Source organism: Corvus brachyrhynchos, unplaced genomic scaffold, assembly GCF_000691975.1.
Source record: "Corvus brachyrhynchos isolate BGI_N302 unplaced genomic scaffold, ASM69197v1 scaffold522, whole genome shotgun sequence".
Classification (NCBI taxonomy): domain Eukaryota; kingdom Metazoa; phylum Chordata; class Aves; order Passeriformes; family Corvidae; genus Corvus; species Corvus brachyrhynchos.
In genome coordinates this window covers 225503-247216 of record NW_008236649.1, presented here as the reverse complement: position 1 = coordinate 247216, position 21714 = coordinate 225503, and the positions used below count along the sequence as shown (strand labels likewise).

The 21714-nt window shown below is 39.8% G+C and overlaps 1 protein-coding gene across 1 annotated transcript in view; it reads right to left on the bottom strand.

Moving 5' to 3' along the window:
• The window catches only part of CA10 (carbonic anhydrase 10), a 190599-nt gene that overhangs the window by 168317 nt on the left and 568 nt on the right, over nucleotides 1–21714 (bottom strand). The window contains exon 2 of the mRNA XM_008644414.2: nucleotides 21183–21679. Coding sequence (XP_008642636.1) covers nucleotides 21183–21243 — 61 coding nt within the window. The 5' untranslated portion in view covers nucleotides 21244–21679. The remainder of the gene's footprint in view (nucleotides 1–21182; nucleotides 21680–21714) is intronic.

The following is a 21714-nucleotide window of genomic DNA, read 5'->3' as shown; positions in this document are numbered from 1 at the left end:
TACATCAAAGAGTAAAAGAAAAAAAAAAAGTAGGGTTTTGTGGGCCATCAAGCTACATTACTGAGTATTAAAACAAACAAACCCCCAAAGACTAGACATTCCATTTTGGAAATTAAGTCGATAATCTAAAAGTGATCACTACTCACTTTTCATCAGACATCTTTAAAGAATTTTCAATACACAATTACAGACCTGTCAAAGATCAGAGGCTAAGCACACATTAAAATGTTAGGCATTCCCCATCCTGTTGCTATGAAACACAGTGGGAATCCACAGATAACTCTGCTGGAATTTGAGTAAATGTCAAGGTGATCCGGAAGCTCAGCAAATTTCAACTGTCTCAAAAAGCACAATTCTGAAATCCTGCCACCACTGATCGTAAGTGCCAATCTTTCTCCTCTCCCCTGAACAACTTTTCATTCACCATGGCTGTAAAAAAAGTGACAAAAAATGCTAAAGACAGACTGACTAAGAAAAAGAAATTAACCCTAGACTCCAAAAGCCTGCTTAAACAATAGCACCACTTCCCTTCCATCTGCATTCAGCAACATTCTTGAATTTAGTGTGGCATGATCTGCACTGGTGCTGTGGTGAAATGTGGTTGACAGTAGTAAATGACATGAGGGACATAGAATGGCCTATTTCCTTAGGATAATTATCATCCTAAACAGGAATTTTGTATTAATCATCATATATTCATCATCATCCTTCTCCCTGGAACTGTTTCTCATTAAGTCAGAGTCTTGTGTGGACACCCAGAGGGGCTCCATCAATTCATGTGAAGTCAGTCAAAAGAAACCGGTACAGTACTAGCAGGGTTAGTGTCACAACTCTAAATACAATTTCAACCATAAATCAGCATAAATGAGGTCAGAATCCACTTAAAATGTTAAGAGACGTTTGTATTGGGTTTAAGTAACATGATAAAACCTGGTGTAATTTACCCTATTTGAGCTCCAAGCTGCCCTGCCTCACATAAATCTGCATTAAGAATGATACAAGATTTGGACCTTGGAAGCCTCCAGACCCTCAAGGAAGCTTTTTCATTACTTTATAGTTTGTCTAGGCAATTATCTCTGTGAAATGCAGTGCAAAGCATGACCATTCTGATTTGGCAGTGAACTGTGAGTCAACCATCTCTGACCTAGCCAGAGAGGTGTGTGCACCCTGAGCAGCAGCATCTCTTTATTTCTGTATAATGAGTAGTGGAAAATATTTTGAGATATTAGACTAACAGGTATTGTAAAGTAGGAAGTACTGCTTTAATAGCTTACATTTCTCCAGGCTCTGAATTAAGAACCACAGTCACTCCTAATGGATGAGAATAGAACATGTCTTACTTACCTCCTACACGTGCTGGTATCCTTTTATAAAATGCTAACATAGAAATTTGTTAATACTCTTCCATGCATTAATGGAGCTGGATGGTCTATGATCTTCAATATGCAAATTAAGCAGCACTTTAGGGGCTGGATGAAGCCCCAAAATTATTTACAGCCCACAGTCACATTGGCAGTATCCTATAGTAACGTGACAAAAATGAGATGAATTTTAGTGTTTTCTCTTTCCCCTCAAAAAAGATACCAAAAGACCTGTCTGGACTCCAGGAAGGAACAGGTTTCCAACCTTCATTCTAAGCCACAGCAACCAAGAGGACTGCTGTCCTTACAAGGCTGTGATATCTCTGCTGAGCAGGAGACAAAAGCTGTCTTGTTAAGGATCTGATCTTCTTTCTCCTCTGCTGCAGTGTGGTCAAATCCACAATGACTTCAACAGAACATGATCTGAACCCAGATCTGCACCCAACAATTATGGAAGAACTTAATGGTCCCTAGGTCAGATGATCTGTTAGAAATTCAGCTGAGGCTGGTAGCTCTGAAGTAGAAGTAGAAAAGCTGGATAAAAGGAGGGGACTGGCTTTGTTTTATGCTTTCCATAAGATGGCTGTTTGAGGTTTTTTCCCCTCACCCTGTCACTGAGGACTGAGCTAGAGAGAAAGGGCTGCTGCTGAGACCCTCAGTGCAGAAGAAAACCCTCAAAGGCTCATTAATTGAAGCCAACCAGGCAGGGCCATGAAAGGCTACGTCAGCCAGGCTTCCTGGCACTTCAGGGTAGAAGTATCATGGATTTTTAGCCCACAGTTCAAACTGAACATTCCCGAAGAGGTGGTGTCCCTTTTCTTCAAATGTGCAAATGAATGCCAGAGTCAGAGAAAGATTCTCTACCTTTTAGTAGACAATTGATAGCCCCAATGTACACTTTTACAGGATTTAGACTTGCAGATCATTTGGTACATAAAAGATATTTCTCCCATTGACCTGTTTCAGCTGTAAATACTCAGCACTTCTCCAGATCAGGCCTTGGAGGAAACTAGGAACACACAATTAGTGACCACCTTCAAAAAGTTTGATTAAAGTGTGTTGCCAAGCAACACAAATTCTGCCAGAGACAGTGATAAAATTCTATTCTCTAGATAAGCCTTAAATTCCTTTGTGACTATCTTTTCCTCTTCCTGCAATCCCTTGCTTTATTCACTGCATCCCACAACCTCTGCATTAAAACAAGAACATGCTAAATTGGTGTCTTTTCCCACACAACCTTTGCAATGGAATTTCTAAAGTGTTAAGACAACTTTGGTTCTGAAGATGTACAAATTCCTCAGTTGCTTCTCCTCTAATTTTTTAAGAAAACCAAATAAAACCACAAAAAACCTTTACCAAATAGCCTAACTTAGTTCCTACCAAGAGATTACAAAATGAGGTCTTTCCAGTCTTTCTCCCTCACCTCACTACTCTCTCAGACTAATTTTCTCCCCTCTTTCTGCCTCCACCATTCCAAAGCTTCGCCTTTGGGCACAATCTCCTCCACAGCAAGTGTCTGCTCATCTGCCCACCCCTGTCTTCACCCAGCCATTCCCAGTTATAGCAGATCCCAAAATCTAGCCCAAAGCCCTTCATTTGATAAGACGTAGGCTTTTGGAACTTATTTTGAGCTTACCAAGGAAATCTGTTTCCCTCAGATGCCGACTCCATTTTTATCACGCTCATATATGCAAATCTATGCATGTGTGTGATGTGGTGTGCATCTGTGGGCATAATATTTGCAACCATAATAAGTGTGAATGTGATTTATATGAAAGAACAACAGCAGATCAGATCAAGCAACCTGGGAAGAACCCAGGAGATGAGACTCGAGTGCTTCCTTTAAGAGTGGGTTACTGAAGAGCTCCTGGGAGTAGGAGAGGGGATATGCCTGGGGAAGTGAGTCCCTAGATCTGCAGTTACAGCAGTGAAAGGACACTTGAGGAGCATGGACAGAACCAGGGGACACAGGAGCTGAGCTTTTTCAGCTTTTTTTCCTCAAAGCTGCTCCATCTCCAGTTATTCCATGCCCTTGATGCAGGTGGAAACAAGTTTGGGAACTACACTAGTAAGCAGCAAAATGTTGAAAAAAAGAACACAAAAATAGGCAGGAAAGGGAGATCCTTAATTTTAAACCTTCCTGCCATTACAGCTAGAGGTTTAGGAATCTCCTGAGCCAGAGGTTCCACTGAATCAACTTAGGAATAACTGAGAAGAATAATCCTCACAGCTCTCACCTCTAGGAAGAGGCAGCCTCCAGCTAGGACAACTCAGATATATATTTAGTAAGATCAGTGGAGCTGTGCTGACTTACTGTGCAGAATATCATTTAGGCTGTAGTAGCATCCAAAAGCTCCAATTAGGAGGAGAGTTCCATCCTGTCAGGCAGCAGATGAATACCCACAGTCAGGCATGCCCTATTCCAGGGAGACAGGCCAGGCTGCCTTCATATGCTTCTAATTGGGCTCTCCTTGAAACTCATCCTGATTCTGCAATATTTGCAGATTGCAGCTCTTTGTTTACTCCATTGGACTGGAACATGAGAATTACTTTAGTGCATCCCTTGTGGAAGGCAGGCCTTGCCAGTAGACTAAAGGATGGAACTCAGAGCCTAATAATAAGTTATAAAACATACCATTGTCCTCCAGGCTCCAAGTATTTGACAGGATCATCAATTTCTGTCTATCATAAAAAAAATTTGATCTCAGCCCTGTAGTTTCAGTAAATAGGACATCCATGGCTCAGACATCTTTAACTGCCTATGGGAGGTTGATAGCTCCATCCAGATCTTTCAGGTGACATTCTGACCTTCCTCTCCTTTTAGGGAGAAAACCAGTGGAAAGAGAATAAAAGGAAGAGATGATGTACATGCATCTTCCTCCTTTTTCGTTCTGCATCTGAAATGAATTGAAATCAGCCCTTCCTGAAATAGCCTTTCCTAGTGCTTTTTTCATTGGGATATTTACATGTTATTTTAAACACCTTGTCTAAGAGTATTCAATAATGCAGAAATGCTGAGTCCCTAAATATGACATGAGGTCCATATTGTCACTTATATCATAACTAAACAACTCTGTGAGAGGGATCATTAAGCTCATCACAGACATATATGAAAAAAAAAAACCAACTCTTTCGAGGCTGGTGAAAGAACAAAAGCAAAGTCAAGCTCCCAAGTTAAAATAAATTCCACCCTGTAGTTAGCAAGTAGAAGATTCTCTTGGGGACAGTGGGAACTAAAAACTAACTGTTGCCCTTCTTCAGAAACATGGATGTTAGGTAAGGCACAAGGGAAAGGAGGCCACATAAAACACTTGTAATATTTCAGCATCACCAGAGTTTAACCTGGGAAGGCTTTTACTGGCAAGCTTCCAACTCTGCCAGCTCTTTGTTACATACCAGATTTTATTCCACAGCTGAAGACCTTCAAATAACAAAACCATGTGAAGGAAAAGCAGATTGACTTTTTGGCAGGAAGTCAATGTGCAAATACTAATGAAATAATCTCAGTAAGCAGTCAGACTCTTCGAAGGTCAACGGCAACACAGCGGAGAACTTCAGCATTTAAGTTATTAACAATTCTGTCTTCAAGGATTCTGGCAGCTTCTGTGCTCCAAGTTAACGGTTTTAAAAAAATAATCAAGATTTGATGACTGAACAGTCAGGGTCTCTATACCTCTTATCTCTGTGGTTCTTCAGACAAAGGGATTGTCTTGTTCCCATAGGAGCTACCAATCCAATTCCTGACTATTTAGAACCAGAACCAAAAGCAGTTAGGAAAGTGGACTGTCATCAATGCTCTTTCTTATTTGTTTCTGGCAAAGTGCACTATGGAACACCCAATCTCAGTGCTATCTTCCATTACCTGCATTCTCCCTATTAATCTATATCAGTCCCACTCTTCATTTTTTGGATGCTGGCGACTTAAAAAATCTCTTATTGTTGCTACTTCAGATGGCTCCTTCATATTGCAAATCTCCCTGAGTATATTGTAAATTGCCAGAAAAAATGTGCATATAAGGTAGACAATCCTCTTGTCTATGGTCAGAAATTGTACTGGATAGATTTAGATTGGTTTTATTGGATTCACTTCAGCATCTTCCAAATAAATAAACTAAATTAATACAAACCAGGCTAACTTCATCCTAGGAATGCCTATACAGTATTTTGTAGCCCTTTATTGAAACTGATTAATTTAAAATACCTTTTCATTTAGACTTTGCTTTCAGAACATGAGAAAACAGAAAATCATAAACAACAAATGCAAAATTCTAGAAGACATTACTGGATTTCTACTCCTTGCTGTGCCTACTTCAAACACAGAAGGGTTGTTTTCTTTCTGTAAACACGGTAGGGGTAGATTTCATTTCCACTTAATGCAGTATCCACATTTGAGCTTCCTTATCCTTAACACAGGTCAGCTATGAAATGAACAGGAACTAAATCTTAACACTCCATGAACCATGGAATCAACAATAACTTAACCTTTCTGATCCAGCACTTTACTAAAGAAAAGAAAAGCTTAAGAGGAACAAGAAGGGAGCACCCTATTTCTGGTTATATTGATGTGTTTGGGATTGCCAGTTAAACCCCATCAGCTCCAAATCAGAGCAATCAAGGAGCCGAAATGAGAATTCTTATCTGCTAGTTGGGTTTCTGCATCTCTCCCCACCAATTTAGAAACATATGGAAAGTGAATTCCACACTGGCATGACACCCTTTCAACTCGCACAGCAGAGCCTCTTCAGCAAAAGCACATGCAGGGCGAGGCAGATGGAAGATGTTCCATGGAACATCTCTTGATTTCATCTCCTCAGTGTGTCACCAACTGGGGACAGGGCAGCAAGAAGAGCTCAGCATTATAGAGAAAGTGACCTCAAGGGAAAGGAAAGGCAGCTCAAGTAACATGGAAATGGAGGTCGGCCACTAAGGGTTACACATATATAGGTTTTATGTGCAGCATAAAGTCATTTAGATAAAAGGGAAGAGCTGTTGACTGTGACGCTGCCAAAGCACAAATACAGCAAGTATGGAAGAAACACAAGACATTTTACCCAATCTGTGAGAATTTGCTTTTGTTCTTTATCAGCCTCAAACCAGGTTTTTTTAAAAGATGTCTATGAGGAGCTTAATGATCCCTCTCACAGAGTTGTTTAGTTATAAGCGACAGTATGGACCTCATGTCGTATTTTGGAGCTCAGCATTTCTGCATTGTTGAAGACTCTTAGACAAGGTGTTTAAAATAACATGTAAAGATCCCAATGAAAAAAGCACTAGGAAAAGCTATTTCAGGCAGGGTTGATTTGAGAGCAGATTCACTACTAGTGGCCACCAGAAAAATGTCAATTCATTTCAGATGCAGAATGAAAAATGAGGGAGATGGATGTACATATCTGCTAAGTTAGAATCATTTCACCAATATATTTATACTCTATAGCAACAGCTCAAAATCTATTGATACTGAAAACTGCTTAGGAATAGCACAGTTAGTTCCAGGCTTCTAAGCAATCACTACAATAACATGGTCTGTTTCCCAACATCTTTGCAGTCCTTGGAGAGGTGTAGACGCAGATTTAATGAGCAATGCCTACCATCTGTTAATACTGCCTCTAAGAGCAACTGAGAAAAAAACAGCAATACCAAAAGTGCAAGAGATGGCAGAAGCTTTAGAAAAATGGACCATCAATAATCAAATTTTCTGTGTATGACTGCTGTAAAAACAAATCCCTGAAAACGAGCAGACTACATGTTTATTTTGCAAGAGTTACAATATTTAAGTCAGTCTTGAAACTGGATTACAACCAGGCAATACACAATTCAGGTTAACAGAGCTAGTGAGCATATTCTGATCAAAAGTCAGGCTCACCAAAATGCCTCATCCCAGGATCTGAACCTGCAGGATCTAAGCTCTGGGCTTGCTCCTTTGTTAACAAACTAGAACAGCTCTTTTGAGTTATGCTGATTTACATAAAGTATTTCCTATACAGGAAAGTAGGACAGTATTTCCTAATAGCTGATAGGACAAAAACTTCATTTTCTTCATCCAGTCACATACATTTCAGTCTTTTATTATTAATTTCTTCTTCCTCAAGAAAGCTTGCCAAAAATTCATTTAAGTGCTTTGGGTTTACTGCCATAGTCCCAATTTTACCTGAACACAACATTAAATCTGGAGGGCAAGACGTAACTGGAGGTCCATAGTTTGCATGATGAGGTGTCTTTGGCCTACTTTATCCTACAGAGCTTTGTGACAAGAACAGATGCAAAAGCTCCTTGCAGTCCTTAATCAAGACATACTATTACTGAGATAACCAGAAGGCAAAAGAATAAGCCAAGTCACCAGGGTTCAGAAACAGAGACGGTTGCATGAAATAAAGGGTTTATTTTAATCCCAGGAATTCCCTGGCAGAGTTCAAGTCAATTATAATGTTAAAGCCACATTACCTTGCTGTATGCTAGTACAAACATGTAGAATGCATTTGTAGTAATTTAATAATCATCAAATGTCATGACATACTGACCCTTTAAATAAGAAATGCATTATTTTTCAGTGATTTTAATGGGTTATTAATTTATGCAAGTTACAAAGAGAGATTACTTCCCTTTTCCAAGCAGATTATTTCAAGTGCAGTTAAAATGCAAAAATATACTTTCTTCTGACTGTTTCACAACTTCTGCAATGAAAACAGAGGCAAAAAAACTCTGCTTGTTTTCATCACAGAAAGACAGGAATCAAAACCCCATTCAGAGCAAGATACAATTAGGTGATAATTCTACCGTGTTTCCTATTAAGGAGATAGTCACACTGAAGTTTAAATAAACACCAAAACCTAGTTGTTTAGATATAGACTGTCATTATTTATTCAATCAAAACAAAAATAAAAAAACCCCTTCTGTATGTCATGCAGAGATTGTGTATGTCCACACCACTCTGGCGGGCACCAGGTACTCAGCTCCCTTCATCAAAGGAAGTAATTTGGAAGAGTGTATTTTGCATTCTTCTAGAACTCAAAATTAAATCCTTCTTTCTTTAATTTTACTTTTAGCATGGGGTATTGCACCAAAGTGCAAACACATGAAAGCCAAAAACCAATTCCAGTTTGAAGTCTTTCATACAGATGTGGTAAATAGAGCCCAAAGCATGCACACAAGGGGCTCCATCCCTTTCCTTACCTCATGTAAAGCCATTCCTACAGATTAAATGCCCCTCAAACTCTCCCAGCCACAATCACAGTCTGGTTTCTTCCACAGCCTATTCCCTTTGCCCTAACTTCTGTCTCTCCCATACTACACTGATGGAGACCTGTTAAAACTCTCAGACCCCTGCTGAAACCCAAACCACTGCACTGTAGTGTCCAAAGTTACCTCATGTCTCAGTAGATGGATGGTTTCTTTATTTCATTCCTCTGTGTTTACTTTTTTTTAATTTGTACATTGTTTTTTACCTGGGGAATTTTTTTTATACCTGCACAGAATTTAAGTACTGAAAGTAAGTCCAGACATTCTTGTCTCATGGTGCTAGATCTCTGAGAAAAGCCCTGGGCCCTGACACTCCAAATACTGATAGTTTAGAAAACATAATTCCTCAAAAGCTTGAACAGCCATTTTGACTTCGGCCACATCTTCAAATGTCAGTAAAACCCACCTATGGTGAGAACCACCCCTGTTAATGGCAGACAGACTGAAGGGACATAGGGGCTGTTTTAACAGTTAGGGACAGTGGCACCACAACGTAAAACCAACATTTAATTTCTATAGTTCTTATTTTAGCTTCTACTAATGCCAGCTCATATATAAACATAGTAACACTTTCTTCATCCACATTTATTAGGAATGGTACGCACACTCAGTGTACTACAGAATAGGGGAAATAAAGTATAAAGTTCACTTCCATTCAAGAATAGCCAGGATCAGTCTCAAAGAGCAATAAATAAATAACAGGATACTGCTGACACCAAACATGAAGAAAGACAATTAAAACCATTACAAATCCATATCTCTCAGTTACTTAACAATCTATAGGTTCAGTCAATTCAAAAGATCCAGGAACAGGGGTTTAGTGGATTAGTAACAACAGACCATTAATCTCTGCAGCCTCAATTTTAATCCAGCAATAACCAAAGTGATTGAAAATCATTCTGACATGTGACCAGTAAAGCTCCTGAGCACAGTTCTCTCCCATACCTGAATCCCCTCAGCAGAGGTCACAGCATCTTTCCAGTGGGACTATTTACCAAGAGACCTCTGCTTATGCCTAACTAAACTCTAGGCCAGCATTTTTGGCTGAGCAGTTCCACTGCATATCACCTCCCCAAACTAACAGCTGATTTAGAAGATTTTATTTTGCACTTTTTATTAACAAAGCTACCTTCCTTCCTTCCTTCCTTCCTTCCGAATTCCTTCCTTCTTTTCTTTTTTCTTTTCTTTTCTTTTCTTTTCTCTTTTCTTTTCTCTTTTCTTTTCTCTTTTCTCTTTTCTCTCTTTTCTTCTTCTTCTCTTTTCTTTTCTCTTTTCTTTTCTCTTTTCTCTCCCATACCTAAATCCCCTCAGCAGAGGTCACAGCATCTTTCCAGTGGGACTATTTACCAAGAGACCTCTGCTTATGCCTAACTAATCTTTTCTCTTTTCTTTTCTTTCCTGGCAAAGTGTCCAAAACAAAGTTGTCTAAAACAAATACTTTTTGTTTCTAGGTAAGATTTCAAATAAACATGTAGGAATTGACGACTGTCATCCCATGCAAATACCAGGAGATTATTTCTGTGCAGTTTATATAATATCAGTGAAAGTTATATCCAAAAAAACTTCAGTTTTAAAAATAATGCAATACTATTACATCATCTACTCTGGTTTTAAATATAAGAATGCTTTATTTCAAAGATATTAACTTCTGGAGTATTCAGTGACTAGAATCAATTCTTAAATGACCAGTAATATGATGATATTAAGTGATCAAGACACATTTCATCACTTAGTCCTCCACAACAATTATCAGCAAGAAGCCATTAAAAGACAGACCTTGCAAAAAAGATTCAAATTCAGCTGTTACTGCCTGTGGTCTCAAATCTGAGCCACAGGTTCCTTTTCAGGAGCATTAAAAGGAAGATACTGGCTACCTTGTAGTCAGAAATGCTCTTTTATCACTGCAAAGTAAATAAATATTTCAAGACATAAAACCACAGCAGACACAGAAGGTCCCAGTTACATAGAGCAGGGAACTAAAAATGGGAGAGTTTTGAGAGTTACTTGCTGCTGTTTAGTGCCAAAGTAGGACAAGGGCTGGAGGAGAGAAAGGAGGAAGTCTGCAAGCTCTGTGCCCTTTGGTAGATAGAATCCAAATACACAAATATGATGTAAATGTATTGCAGAGATGTCCAGCTGTTTTTATAAAGAGTACAAAACTTTTTTGCTTGTGGTCGAAATTGATTCACAATATTATAAATGAGCCTTACCTCATTTAAAACATGAGGAATTCTTCTGCTGACACAGACTGAATATGCCACTAGCAGTGGAGAGGACATGTTTGCCTTGCTTGATCCCCGACAGAGGGACAGACTCAAATATTTTTTTATATTCCCCCCCAAACAGTTTTCTCTCAGTCTGACTAAACCCTACTTATCCAATCTAAACTCTGCCAGCTGCTTGCACAAAACTGGCATGAGGTGTCCCAAACATCCCTGTAGGTACCACCTGGTCCACAGGTGTGTCCCCATCCCACTGGATGTCCTCTTTATATCAGAACTTGAGGTCAAATCAAGAGAAACCTAAAATTCGTGCTGAGAAGAAAGTGGAACAGAAATTCACATATGAAAAACATTGCATATTGCCACTCACCTCTTGTAACTTCACTTTTTAGTCCTTTGGTTGTGTTTACTATTTTGGAAGATAGTGTTTGTTTCATTCAGGGCATCCATACAGTGAGAATTAACAAAATACAATCCAGTTTATATGAATTCTAATTGTACAGTTTCTCTTGCTATGCTAATCACTGTAGAAAAGTCTGCATCTTTGCTTTACCACACAAAGAAGTGAGATTATTTTACTCAGATAAAAACCTATTTTCTATACAACTGCGTAATTTAAAGAGAGATTATGAAAATTTTTGCTCATCTTAGCTGGGCTTTTCCAAAGATTTTGTATTATTCATGTATTATACCACTGCTACTCCTTGCTTCAGCAAAGCACTTCAGCACATCCTTAATCTAAGCTGTTTTATACAATTACATATTAAGACTCAGATTCAGCAGAACACTTAAACATGTCTTTTAAGTTTTGCATTTTGCTGAATCTGGCTGTTAATGTATCAAAATAAAATGTAAAGAGGATGACTCAGTGTTTAGCTTGCAAGTATGATAACATACTTATGCTACCTAATAAAATAAATCATATTATTTATTACTCTATTTTCCATCCTGTTTCACAGTGAGCTAAAATACCTGTGACTCTAGAGCAAAGGCACAATTACAGACTGGCAAAGATGAATTGTTAACAACTTAGAGAGAGTGCTAGGGCAGCTACTGAAGATAAAAATTATGCATCTGCAGATAACTTTAAATCCCAGTTGGAATTACTGCCACACAGTACCCTCAGTATTGTCTGGGCAAGCAGGAGAAGACTGTGGAGTCCTTGTAGATTACTTTGTTTTCCAGCAAGCACAAAAATCACTATGACAATAAGATCACGCTTATACATATGAATATGAACAAAAATAACCCCAAAACACCACAAATGTTGAAGCCAGGTGAGGATAATGCAAAATAAAAACTGGGAGGAGTTCAGACAGGATGGGCAAAATGCCCTGGGGTGAGGTTTCACCCCTCAAAACAAATTCACATATGTGTTCACAGTATATCCAAGAATTCCAGTATAGAAAGGCACCTGTTAGGCTGCTGAGAGCAAACTTCAAAGAGAAAATTTAGGACCAAAATCTCTGGTGCCCTTTACTGTGTGTTGTCACCTACACCCACACTGAGGGGATGTGAAACACGAGGCAGAAAAGTGCTGTACTTGGAGGAACCCACTCGTTACTCACAGCCCAAATAGAACCAGAAAAAGGCCAACTGAGTGAATGTTAATAATTTAAACAGAATTTAAATAACACACGTTTATGGAGGAACCTTGTCTGGATCTGAATTTTACCTTAATATCACACTAACTCCTGGAAACCAATTTAAGGTAAATTTGAATTGATTTAATTCTTATGTATGCCAAAACTGTATTTCACAATAACTTCACTGCATGTATGCTAAGGAGAACAAACACCTTGTAGTACAGAGGCACAGAGAAGGAGGATCCAGCCCATGAGGGGATGCACCAGGGGCCGTTTTGTGACCTGCACTCACTGAGGGGATCCAGCCCCACACCCCAACCAGAAACATGGGGTAAGGGCAATCCTTGTGCTACAAGGCAGAAGTGAGAGTGAAAATGGACTGCAACTACTCAAAGTCTTGCTGACTGACTTTCCACATGACATTTTACCTCAGCTTCTCCATCTGTGAAAGCGCGGCCAACACTGTGTATTCCCCAAAAACTGACACCAAAATTCTTTTTAACTGAAATACAATGCAAAGCTCTTCTCATTCATACCTTCCATTCATAGAAAAACTCAGACAAGCAGTCCCATTCAGAGAACTCGCCTGTCAGTCAGTGTTTACACACTCCCCAGCAGTAGGATTAGGACCAGTGTGGGTCACTCAAGCACGTCTCCCTTCCAGCAGTGGCCTTAGGGCCACCACAGGGTCAAACACCTTTCCCTTCCAGCAGCAGCAGCTTCCTACGTGGGAAGTAGCAGACCTCAACTCCAAGTGGCATTCCACTGATGTAGAAACAAATACCTCATTCTGCATAAAATTTCCCTCTCAGGAACGCTACTGAAGTATTGTTATCCTTTCTTACCAGCACGTATAAATATATAAATATATAAATCTTCAGCACCACCTTTTTCCTGAAGTTTCTTTCCTCTGCCATGATGGCAAATCCAAGTTAATGCTCTTTCTAGCAGCCCAGGAATATCACCTTGCCAAACAAACTTCAGCTGTGGCAGCAGGAACCCTTCCTGACCTGCTCCCTTAGCTACCCAAGCACCATCCTACTGGGAACAGCAGGGTTTGCTGGAGGACATAGCCACTTCAACATTACTTCCAACACTTGTTTTCCATATTCACATGTACAAAAGACCCTTCACTAGCACTCATTATCTTTTTCTTTTAGCATTAATAATCCGTAGAAGTCCTGCTGGAAAAGCAAAAAATCATCTTAGAACTATTCCTGAAGCAGAAGAGGGCTCTATAGTAGTTAACAGCAGGAAAGAATTTCAGTTGGAAACAACCCACAAAAAGGACAAGAGATGATTTTTCAGAAACCACGTTTCCCTCTAAATTAATCTACTCAACTGCTACTTCCAAAACATAGAGATGCCAACACATTTAGAGGGGAAAAAAAAAGGATAACGTTGCTTAGCTGCCTCCTCCATGCATGTGCTTAGAAGCCACTTTGGTCGAGTCAGTGCACGATTCTTTCCATTCCATACTTAAAGCTTGACCAAGTTAAGGACTAATGATGAAGGGAGAAAAAAAGACTGTCCAAATGAACAAATAACCCTATGGATATAATCTTAGCTCTATGCTTATTTTAGTATCTTACTAAAAAGTACATCCTAATTAATTATTTGTGGCTTACAGCTGCTGTGGTATTTTTCTGGAAACTATATAAGAAAAGATAAAACTGTGGGGCATTTAAGTTTAATGCTATTTTTACTACAGAAATACAAATGGTACAGATCCATGAAATCAAAAGAAAAATGTTTTCATGTGGAAACATACATCTGACAATGGAAGTATTTCTTTTCTTTAGTTCTGACCACTGATTTCAGAATGCAATGTATGTGGAAACTTACCACCTTCCATTGTTCAAGATGAGTAAAAGTAAATTCAATATTTTAGGGCTGTGATCCTGATGGGCTGTACCTGGCACTCCACAGGAGCACAGACATCTGTCATCTAAAGCTTTTCTAATTGTTGACAGTTCAATTTTTGCAATTCTCAAGGCCCAAGTTTCATTATCCATAACCAAAGCCCTTTATAACATTTTTGGGAGTTGCCAGGACTTCTAGGGTGGGTGTAAATCTAGGTTACCTTTACCTCAGCTGTCACCTGCTAAGCACTGCATAACAAATTTTGCCATCTTGGCAAATTGGAAGTTTGCACTTGTGAACACCCATGCACATGAATGAGGCACTACATCACCAGAAAGGCACTACACAGGATACAGCTCTACAATGTTTCAGTCATCTATTTTCATGACAATAATAACTTTCCATTTTATCTCTAAGAAATTCCATTAAAAGACCCTTAGCTTTTTAACTATCAGTGGTTAAACCAGCAATAAAATACTCTACTACTTTGAATTCAACTGTAAATAGGTTTGGCTATAAAGCCTCCCCTCTCTCAAATGCCAGATTATTATCCTTTGAAGAAAATTACTTCCTGTTTATTTACCATTAATGTTTCAATTTATCTACCACGGTGCAACTTTTTTTGCTAACTGATACTGTCCTGGCCGTTTTGTACTTTCTGATGGCATTACAATGGAATGCAATCCCATTGTCCAGTGTTGCCTCTGAACAAGTCAATTCAAATTTGATTGCTATTTCCTGTTCCTTCCAGCCCAGTGTACAGTGATGATAAAAACAAAACAGGAGCAAAATAACACTTATCACAGTATTTCAGTGTTGTCCATAACTAACTGCCATGTAGTTTTGTCTGCTGCTTGAGCTGGTAATGACATAATGATGGAACAGTTTTACATAGTTATCTACTAACAGCCCAGATGGGCCAATCATCCCCTTCACTCTTTGCCATGTTAAGTTTAGCCATAAACAATCAGTAACGATGAAAACAGCAACTTCCTCCTCAGCTAAATTACCACCTTTCAACCAAGAAAGAAAGTGATACTGCGACCAGTAGCAACAGAGAGAAAACCAGTCTTTCGGAGAAAGCATGAATTCCTTGTTCATTCATATACAAGGAATATTCATAATGCAAATGGAAAGCCACTTCAATCCTTGCTGTATTTAAAATCTAGCTGCTGTAGAATTAAAAACTGAAAACTTTCCAAAAATAGAAAGGGTAAAACTTCTCTATAACCTCAGTTGCATTTTAAAGAGCACCCTTAAATTGAGAGTGCTTATTTGAGTTAGGTTTGATCCCTGATTTTAATAATTTTGTCTTGGAGGCTTGGTATCTAGTTCAATTGGATTACAATGAGGCAACACAACAAGGTGAAGAGGTTTGAAAACTGGGTATCTACATCACTGAGATTTGGAAAGGAATAGCAGCAATAACCAGTTTCTTTCCACCAGTTTATTGGATGGAAAATAGCTCAGCATAGTACGTGCAAAAACTATTCATCAACGTTACCTTCTACTACCTTTACATAAGCTACAAACGTGTGTGTTGTTTCAGCACTTTAGCGCCTATCTGGTCACGCTCCAGCTGTAAAACTAACAATAAAAATAAAAAAAGATGAAAAATAAGACACACACAAAAAAAGGAAAAGTAAAAGCAGACGTTTACAGGAGACTATAAGGCTATTTCTGTAGAATTTTCAAGCAGAAACATCTTCATACCTTTTGAGAAGGCAGAAAAAATCTCAGAAGTGAGAAAGCATTCCAGAGCTAAGGAACTGAGAATCTCTGGATCCAACCTAGGGTCCCTTCATTCTGTGAATGTGAACAGGCAGACTGAATCCACGTGGATTTCCAGTAACATCAACAAACTCATGCAGGCGTGAAGGTTTGCCCACAGACACGAAGCTCTGGAGATGGTATTAAAGCAGGAAAAATAGGGTAAAGTTCTTCGTTACCAGAAACCCTCTGCATGTTACACCTTTCTTTATGCCTAGTGCTCACTTTCATATATATATCTATATATCTATATATCTATATATATATATCTGTGCTATGAATAATTCCTTCCCCTAGAATATTACATATCTTACTTAAAAGTGACAGAAAAAGCTATTTCTGTGAAACTATCTGAGGATAATTAACACAGTTTCAACATTTTTGTCCTAACATAACGAACCATTCACTGTTCTAATGTTGGATCTAATGTTGGACGTTAGAACTTTGATATTCTTCTCTTTTACAAGAGTACCTTAGCTTGAATTATCTCAGGTTGTGTGATGTTATGAGAAGAAGAGTTATCAGACCTTAGAGACCATGATTCAGCAGGTAATTCCAGCCCTGGCATAATTTAGAGTTCCTATAGGGACATTTCTGTGTTATGCCAGGTAAGAAGAGCTCAGAGACTGCAGAAGCAGCAAGACAGAAAATGCAGTGCAAATGTGCTCCAAATCCACCTCTAGTCCCCAGTGCCAGGAGATGCCACATCAGATGCTCAATACACAGTGGAATTCCTGGATAGAGGGGTTTTTTACACCATCTCAGTAGTTCATCATACATGATTTATGGTACTTGTGTCCTGCCAGACAGGCCACAGAAGTTGCATCATAAAAGGGATACAGCCCTCTGTGCCTTGAGGACATGGAAAAGGATGAAAATACTTCCAAATAACAAGACAGCTTTCATCCATATTAGCTCCCAGAAGCCAAACCAATAAGAGGTAGTATTCCAATTCATAGGAAGGCACAAAGATGACCATGCAGATTTTATAAATAATTTTGTTGATGTATTAACAGAAAATGTACATGGAAACCTTCTCAATCAATATCCACAACAGCTTCATTTTCTTATTTAAACCAAGTATCCTGCAAAGTTTTGAAAACAACCTCCTAGCTTTTTTGCTTGAAGTTGATGGTTAATATCTAAATTCACAAAAAACCCTTCCTCATGGTTCATACAAATAACTGTGTAAGCCAAGGTGACAGCCATTACGGGATCAACAGCCACCTGAGAACACTGATGTGGATTTGTCTTTGGTGGTATTACTGCTCAGGAAGGAAATTCTGGACATCATACAACAACTGTTATTTTCTTTGTATATAAACAGTATAATCCCTGTGCCAGGAGTATCTGCATCTTCACAGGAACATCCACTGAGGGCTTATTCCAGCATTCTGTCTACAGGACACCTTTACTTCCTCTGCTCTGTGCTCCTTCTATGCTGAACAGTATCGTTAAAAGGAAAAAACCTCAAAAGTCATAATACAAATCATGACTATTTTTCCTCAGAGATTACAACTCAAAGGAATAATTATGACTTCGAAGGAAAGCAAGGGCTTTCATTTCTGTCTAAAGGACAGAAGTGGGTTTCGTGGTCCTTCAGCCTGTTCGTATTTCTCATTTACATCTGGCACAAGGAAACTAGATTCTCTTTTCAAATGAGCAATTCCAAGTAGCAAAAGCCTTAATTTAGTATGCCAAGAAAACAAAAATATTCAGTTCACAGATAAATTACTTCCCAAACACATGGAAGAGCCAGTAATTAAAAAAAAAACAAATTTCTAAATCTCAGTATCATTTCTTCCAAAACAATCAATCTCTCATACACACAGGTAACTGAGTGATAAAAAATGTTACGTATAAAATATTTTGAAAATATATATACACCTCTTTTTAATAGATTGAACTGTTTTCCATGTAGGAAGTCTCCAAGAAATTCATGAATGTGAGACACCAAAAAATCAATTGTCTAACTTCATCATTACTTACTTTAAATAAGAAACACAGCATAAGTGCTACATTCAGCATAGTTTATACTTAAATGTTATGTAAATACACAGCAAAAGACATAACACTGAACTGTGTTTAATAAGTTTATTAATAATGTAAATGCTGCATACCTGAATTATTATTATTTTTGAAAATATATATACACCTCTTTTTAATAGATTGAACTGTTTTCCATGTAGGAAGTCTCCAAGAAATTCATGAATGTGAGACACCAAAAAATCAATTGTCTAACTTCATCATTACTTACTTTAAATAAGAAACACAGCATAAGTGCTACATTCAGCATAGTTTATACTTAAATGTTATGTAAATACACAGCAAAAGACATAACACTGAACTGTGTTTAATAAGTTTATTAATAATGATTAAATAACTTAATAGTCTGCTCAGTTCAGTGAATGACATCATCCCTTTGAACAGCAGCCCCTAATAGGCCCTAATCCAAATAATGACTGGAATTAGCAGGAGGAAGATCACAGGTTTAAAAAGACACTGAATCAAGCATTTGCTAATGTTCAGGAAAGATCCATGTACAGCAGACCTGTCTTGAGTCTTCACTGCTGAAACAACTGAATGAGTAAGAAAGAAAAAAAAAAAGAAAAGAAATACTGCCACACTCCTTAATTCACATTCCAATAATGTGCAGCACTAGTGCTCAACTAGTGGGTTTTTTAAGTAAAATGTTGAATGAATGACCAGTGCTGAAGTGCTAAAAATACAGTGTCTCCAATCCTGTGCTGAGGCAATACCTTAACAGGCTTCATTACACCTTCTCCTACTTGCACTGTTATCCAGACATCCCAGCTAGATAATATTGCTACAAAACCCAGTGTAAAAAGGATGGCAGAGGCAACATACAGAGCATTACTGCCAGTCAGATATCTACAGATCTTAATCCTTTTTACTAAGACTACAGATAGTGAGGATTCCTGAAAAAAAAATAAAAATCCCCGTGAAGAAGAAAAAAAGAAAACAAGGTTGAAGCATGTACACATCCTCTATGTGGTCAAAATTTATTTGAAACTGCAGCTTTGACCATGCTGCAGAAGCATCCCACCATTCACTTATTCCCTTTATTCCCTCCAAAAAAAAAAGAAGAAAAAAGAGAAAAAGCAAGCAGACATGGTGTGAGTGTGTACAGTATCAGGTATTAGTGCTAGAGGGAGATGGAGAGCGATGGGAGCCCCTGCAGAACTGATCCCACTGGTTCAGAAGCCTGGGCTCCCCTGTCTGAAGAGCAGGAAAGGAGGGCGGGAGCTCAGGGAACACTGATAGCTAAATGCATGGCGTAAGTAGCTGCACAGAATGGGACAGCTTCTTTCTGTCTCGGGATATTACTGTCACAATGGCCAAGAGAGCGATGAGCTGCAGTTTGCCATTCCCACTGTGGTACTTTAAGAAGTGCCTGATTTGAGGGGCACTTGACAGGTGGCACATCACGCTGAGGTAAATAGATAAGTGTGAGATTTCAACGACAAGAGGCAGCAGGTTTTGCTCTTCTAAAAAGCGAGAGAGCAAATTTTTCTGATGGTACCAATGGGCACAAGAGGAAGGTCAGCCTGGGGTGCTGGCAGTGTCACCCGGGTGCCTGGTGGCAGATGGTGCCAGTCTGCGGGGATAGAAGGAGGGCTGACGCACACCGTGGGCCGACAGCAATGCTGTTTGCTCAGGAATAAACGAGCTTTGGGACAGGTGCAGGCAGGACAAATTAACAGGGGTGCTGAGCCTCCCACGTTCGTGTGTGCCCAGCCCAGGGGCTGGAAGGGTGGATAAACCGGGAGGTGCTGCAGAAAGCACAGTGGGGCTCAGATTGCCAGGGGGGATGCTGCAGGTGCTGCTGCCTGGGGGCTGCGGCTGGGACACAGCCCAGGCCAATCTCTGCATGGTCCCAGGAGAGCTTTAGAGCTGCCTCTCCCTGTGGACATCCAGGCTGAACACTGAGATGTCCATCAGGACCCTGGATCTCCCCCCAGCAGTGCCCTGCCTGTGCTGCTTGTGCTCCCATTTCTGGACTTACGCAATGGCTGGAGGGCAGAGGCAGCCTTCAGGGAAGTGGAGCAGCAGGAGATGCAGGCAGCTTGCATCCCCATGGGGCTCCCTGGAGTGTCCCAAACTAGAAAACTGGCCACCTTCCTGCTCCTGCCTCCCACAACATAATTATTCTGACATGACCAACATGACAAATTAACAAGGGAGCCAGGGCTTTTGCAAGGGAGTATTTTCCCCAATAATAAATTGTTCCAATCCTTTACACTAGACACCTGGCCATGCCTATTCATTAATTGGACAAGCTCTAGTGACAACTGGAATTACCCGACTTTCCACATACTGAAGGGAGAGAAATCTTTGCAAGCTTAAAAATTCCAGCCACTACAGAGCTCTCTGAATGAAGCTTTTTTTTTTAGAAAAAAAAAATAATTTTCAGAGCACAGCCACAGAAAAGCTCATTTTAAAAGCAGAGGCACATTCTTTACTGTTATCCCTCCCTTTGGAGCCCCTGAACTGTGGCACCAGAACATGACAACTCCATCAACAAACCACAAACCCTTCCAGATCTGCACATCAGCCGAGTTTAAGAACTCCAGGAGCTATGAGCTCTCTGAATGAAGCTTTTTTTTTTAGAAAAAAAAATAATTTTCAGAGCACAGCCACAGAAAAGCTCATTTTAAAAGCAGAGGCACATTCTTTACTGTTATCCCTCCCTTTGGAGCCCCTGAACTGTGGCACCAGAACATGACAACTCCATCAACAAACCACAAACCCTTCCAGATCTGCACATCAGCCGAGTTTAAGAACTCCAGGAGCTATGAAATTCTGGGATTATGGCAATATTGCAAATAATTATCACAATCAAGTACGCTGGGAATTCTAAGCATCTCCTTTATCAGTACACTGTGTTGTCTATTGCAACCAATGTATTATAATTAAGACACACGTATTGGAATTAAGGGGGAGAGGGAAGTGATGAGAGTCGATTTCTGTCACAACCCACTCACAGTACATCATTCATGGATTTTTCAACTACAGTTTTTATCTGGGTTTAACTGTACCTCTTGCCCCTTAATAAGGGCAAGCCTGGGAACCCTGTACGGTATCTCTCCCACTCCCTCGCCCTTTCTGTGCTTGCTGCATACCTGAAATGCAGACGATGAAATTCGCTTGCAGAAGAAAAAGCACCTCCCAAACAATTTCCATCCTCCGATTCTCATGCCAAGTACATCCCTCGGCGAAAAAAAATAACAAAAATCAATATCGCAGTTTGAACGATCCCAGCAAATTTTCTTTCGGACTTGCAGACTGTATTCCCCAGACGTGCTGACAACACATGTCCGAGCTCTATCTCCGCACGGCTCAAGCGAGATCCCGTCCCCTCCTTCGCCCTCCAAAAAAGACCACGAAGCCAACTGCCGGCACCGGGCTCTTCCTCCACGAGCGAGAAAAAAATCCACCAGATTTCCCAACACGACATAGACAACAAACCCCAACCGATCCGATATCCGGAGAGTCTCTATTCCAGGGGCGGCCAGGCGCAAGTTAACCCCAAAACTCTTGGCACGTCTCAGCGGGGCAGTGCCGGCATGCCGGGCAAGGAGGCGGCGGAGGGAGGGGGTTTCCCCTCCTGCTGCTGCTGCTACAGAATGAGCGGAAAGAGATTAATACCCGCTG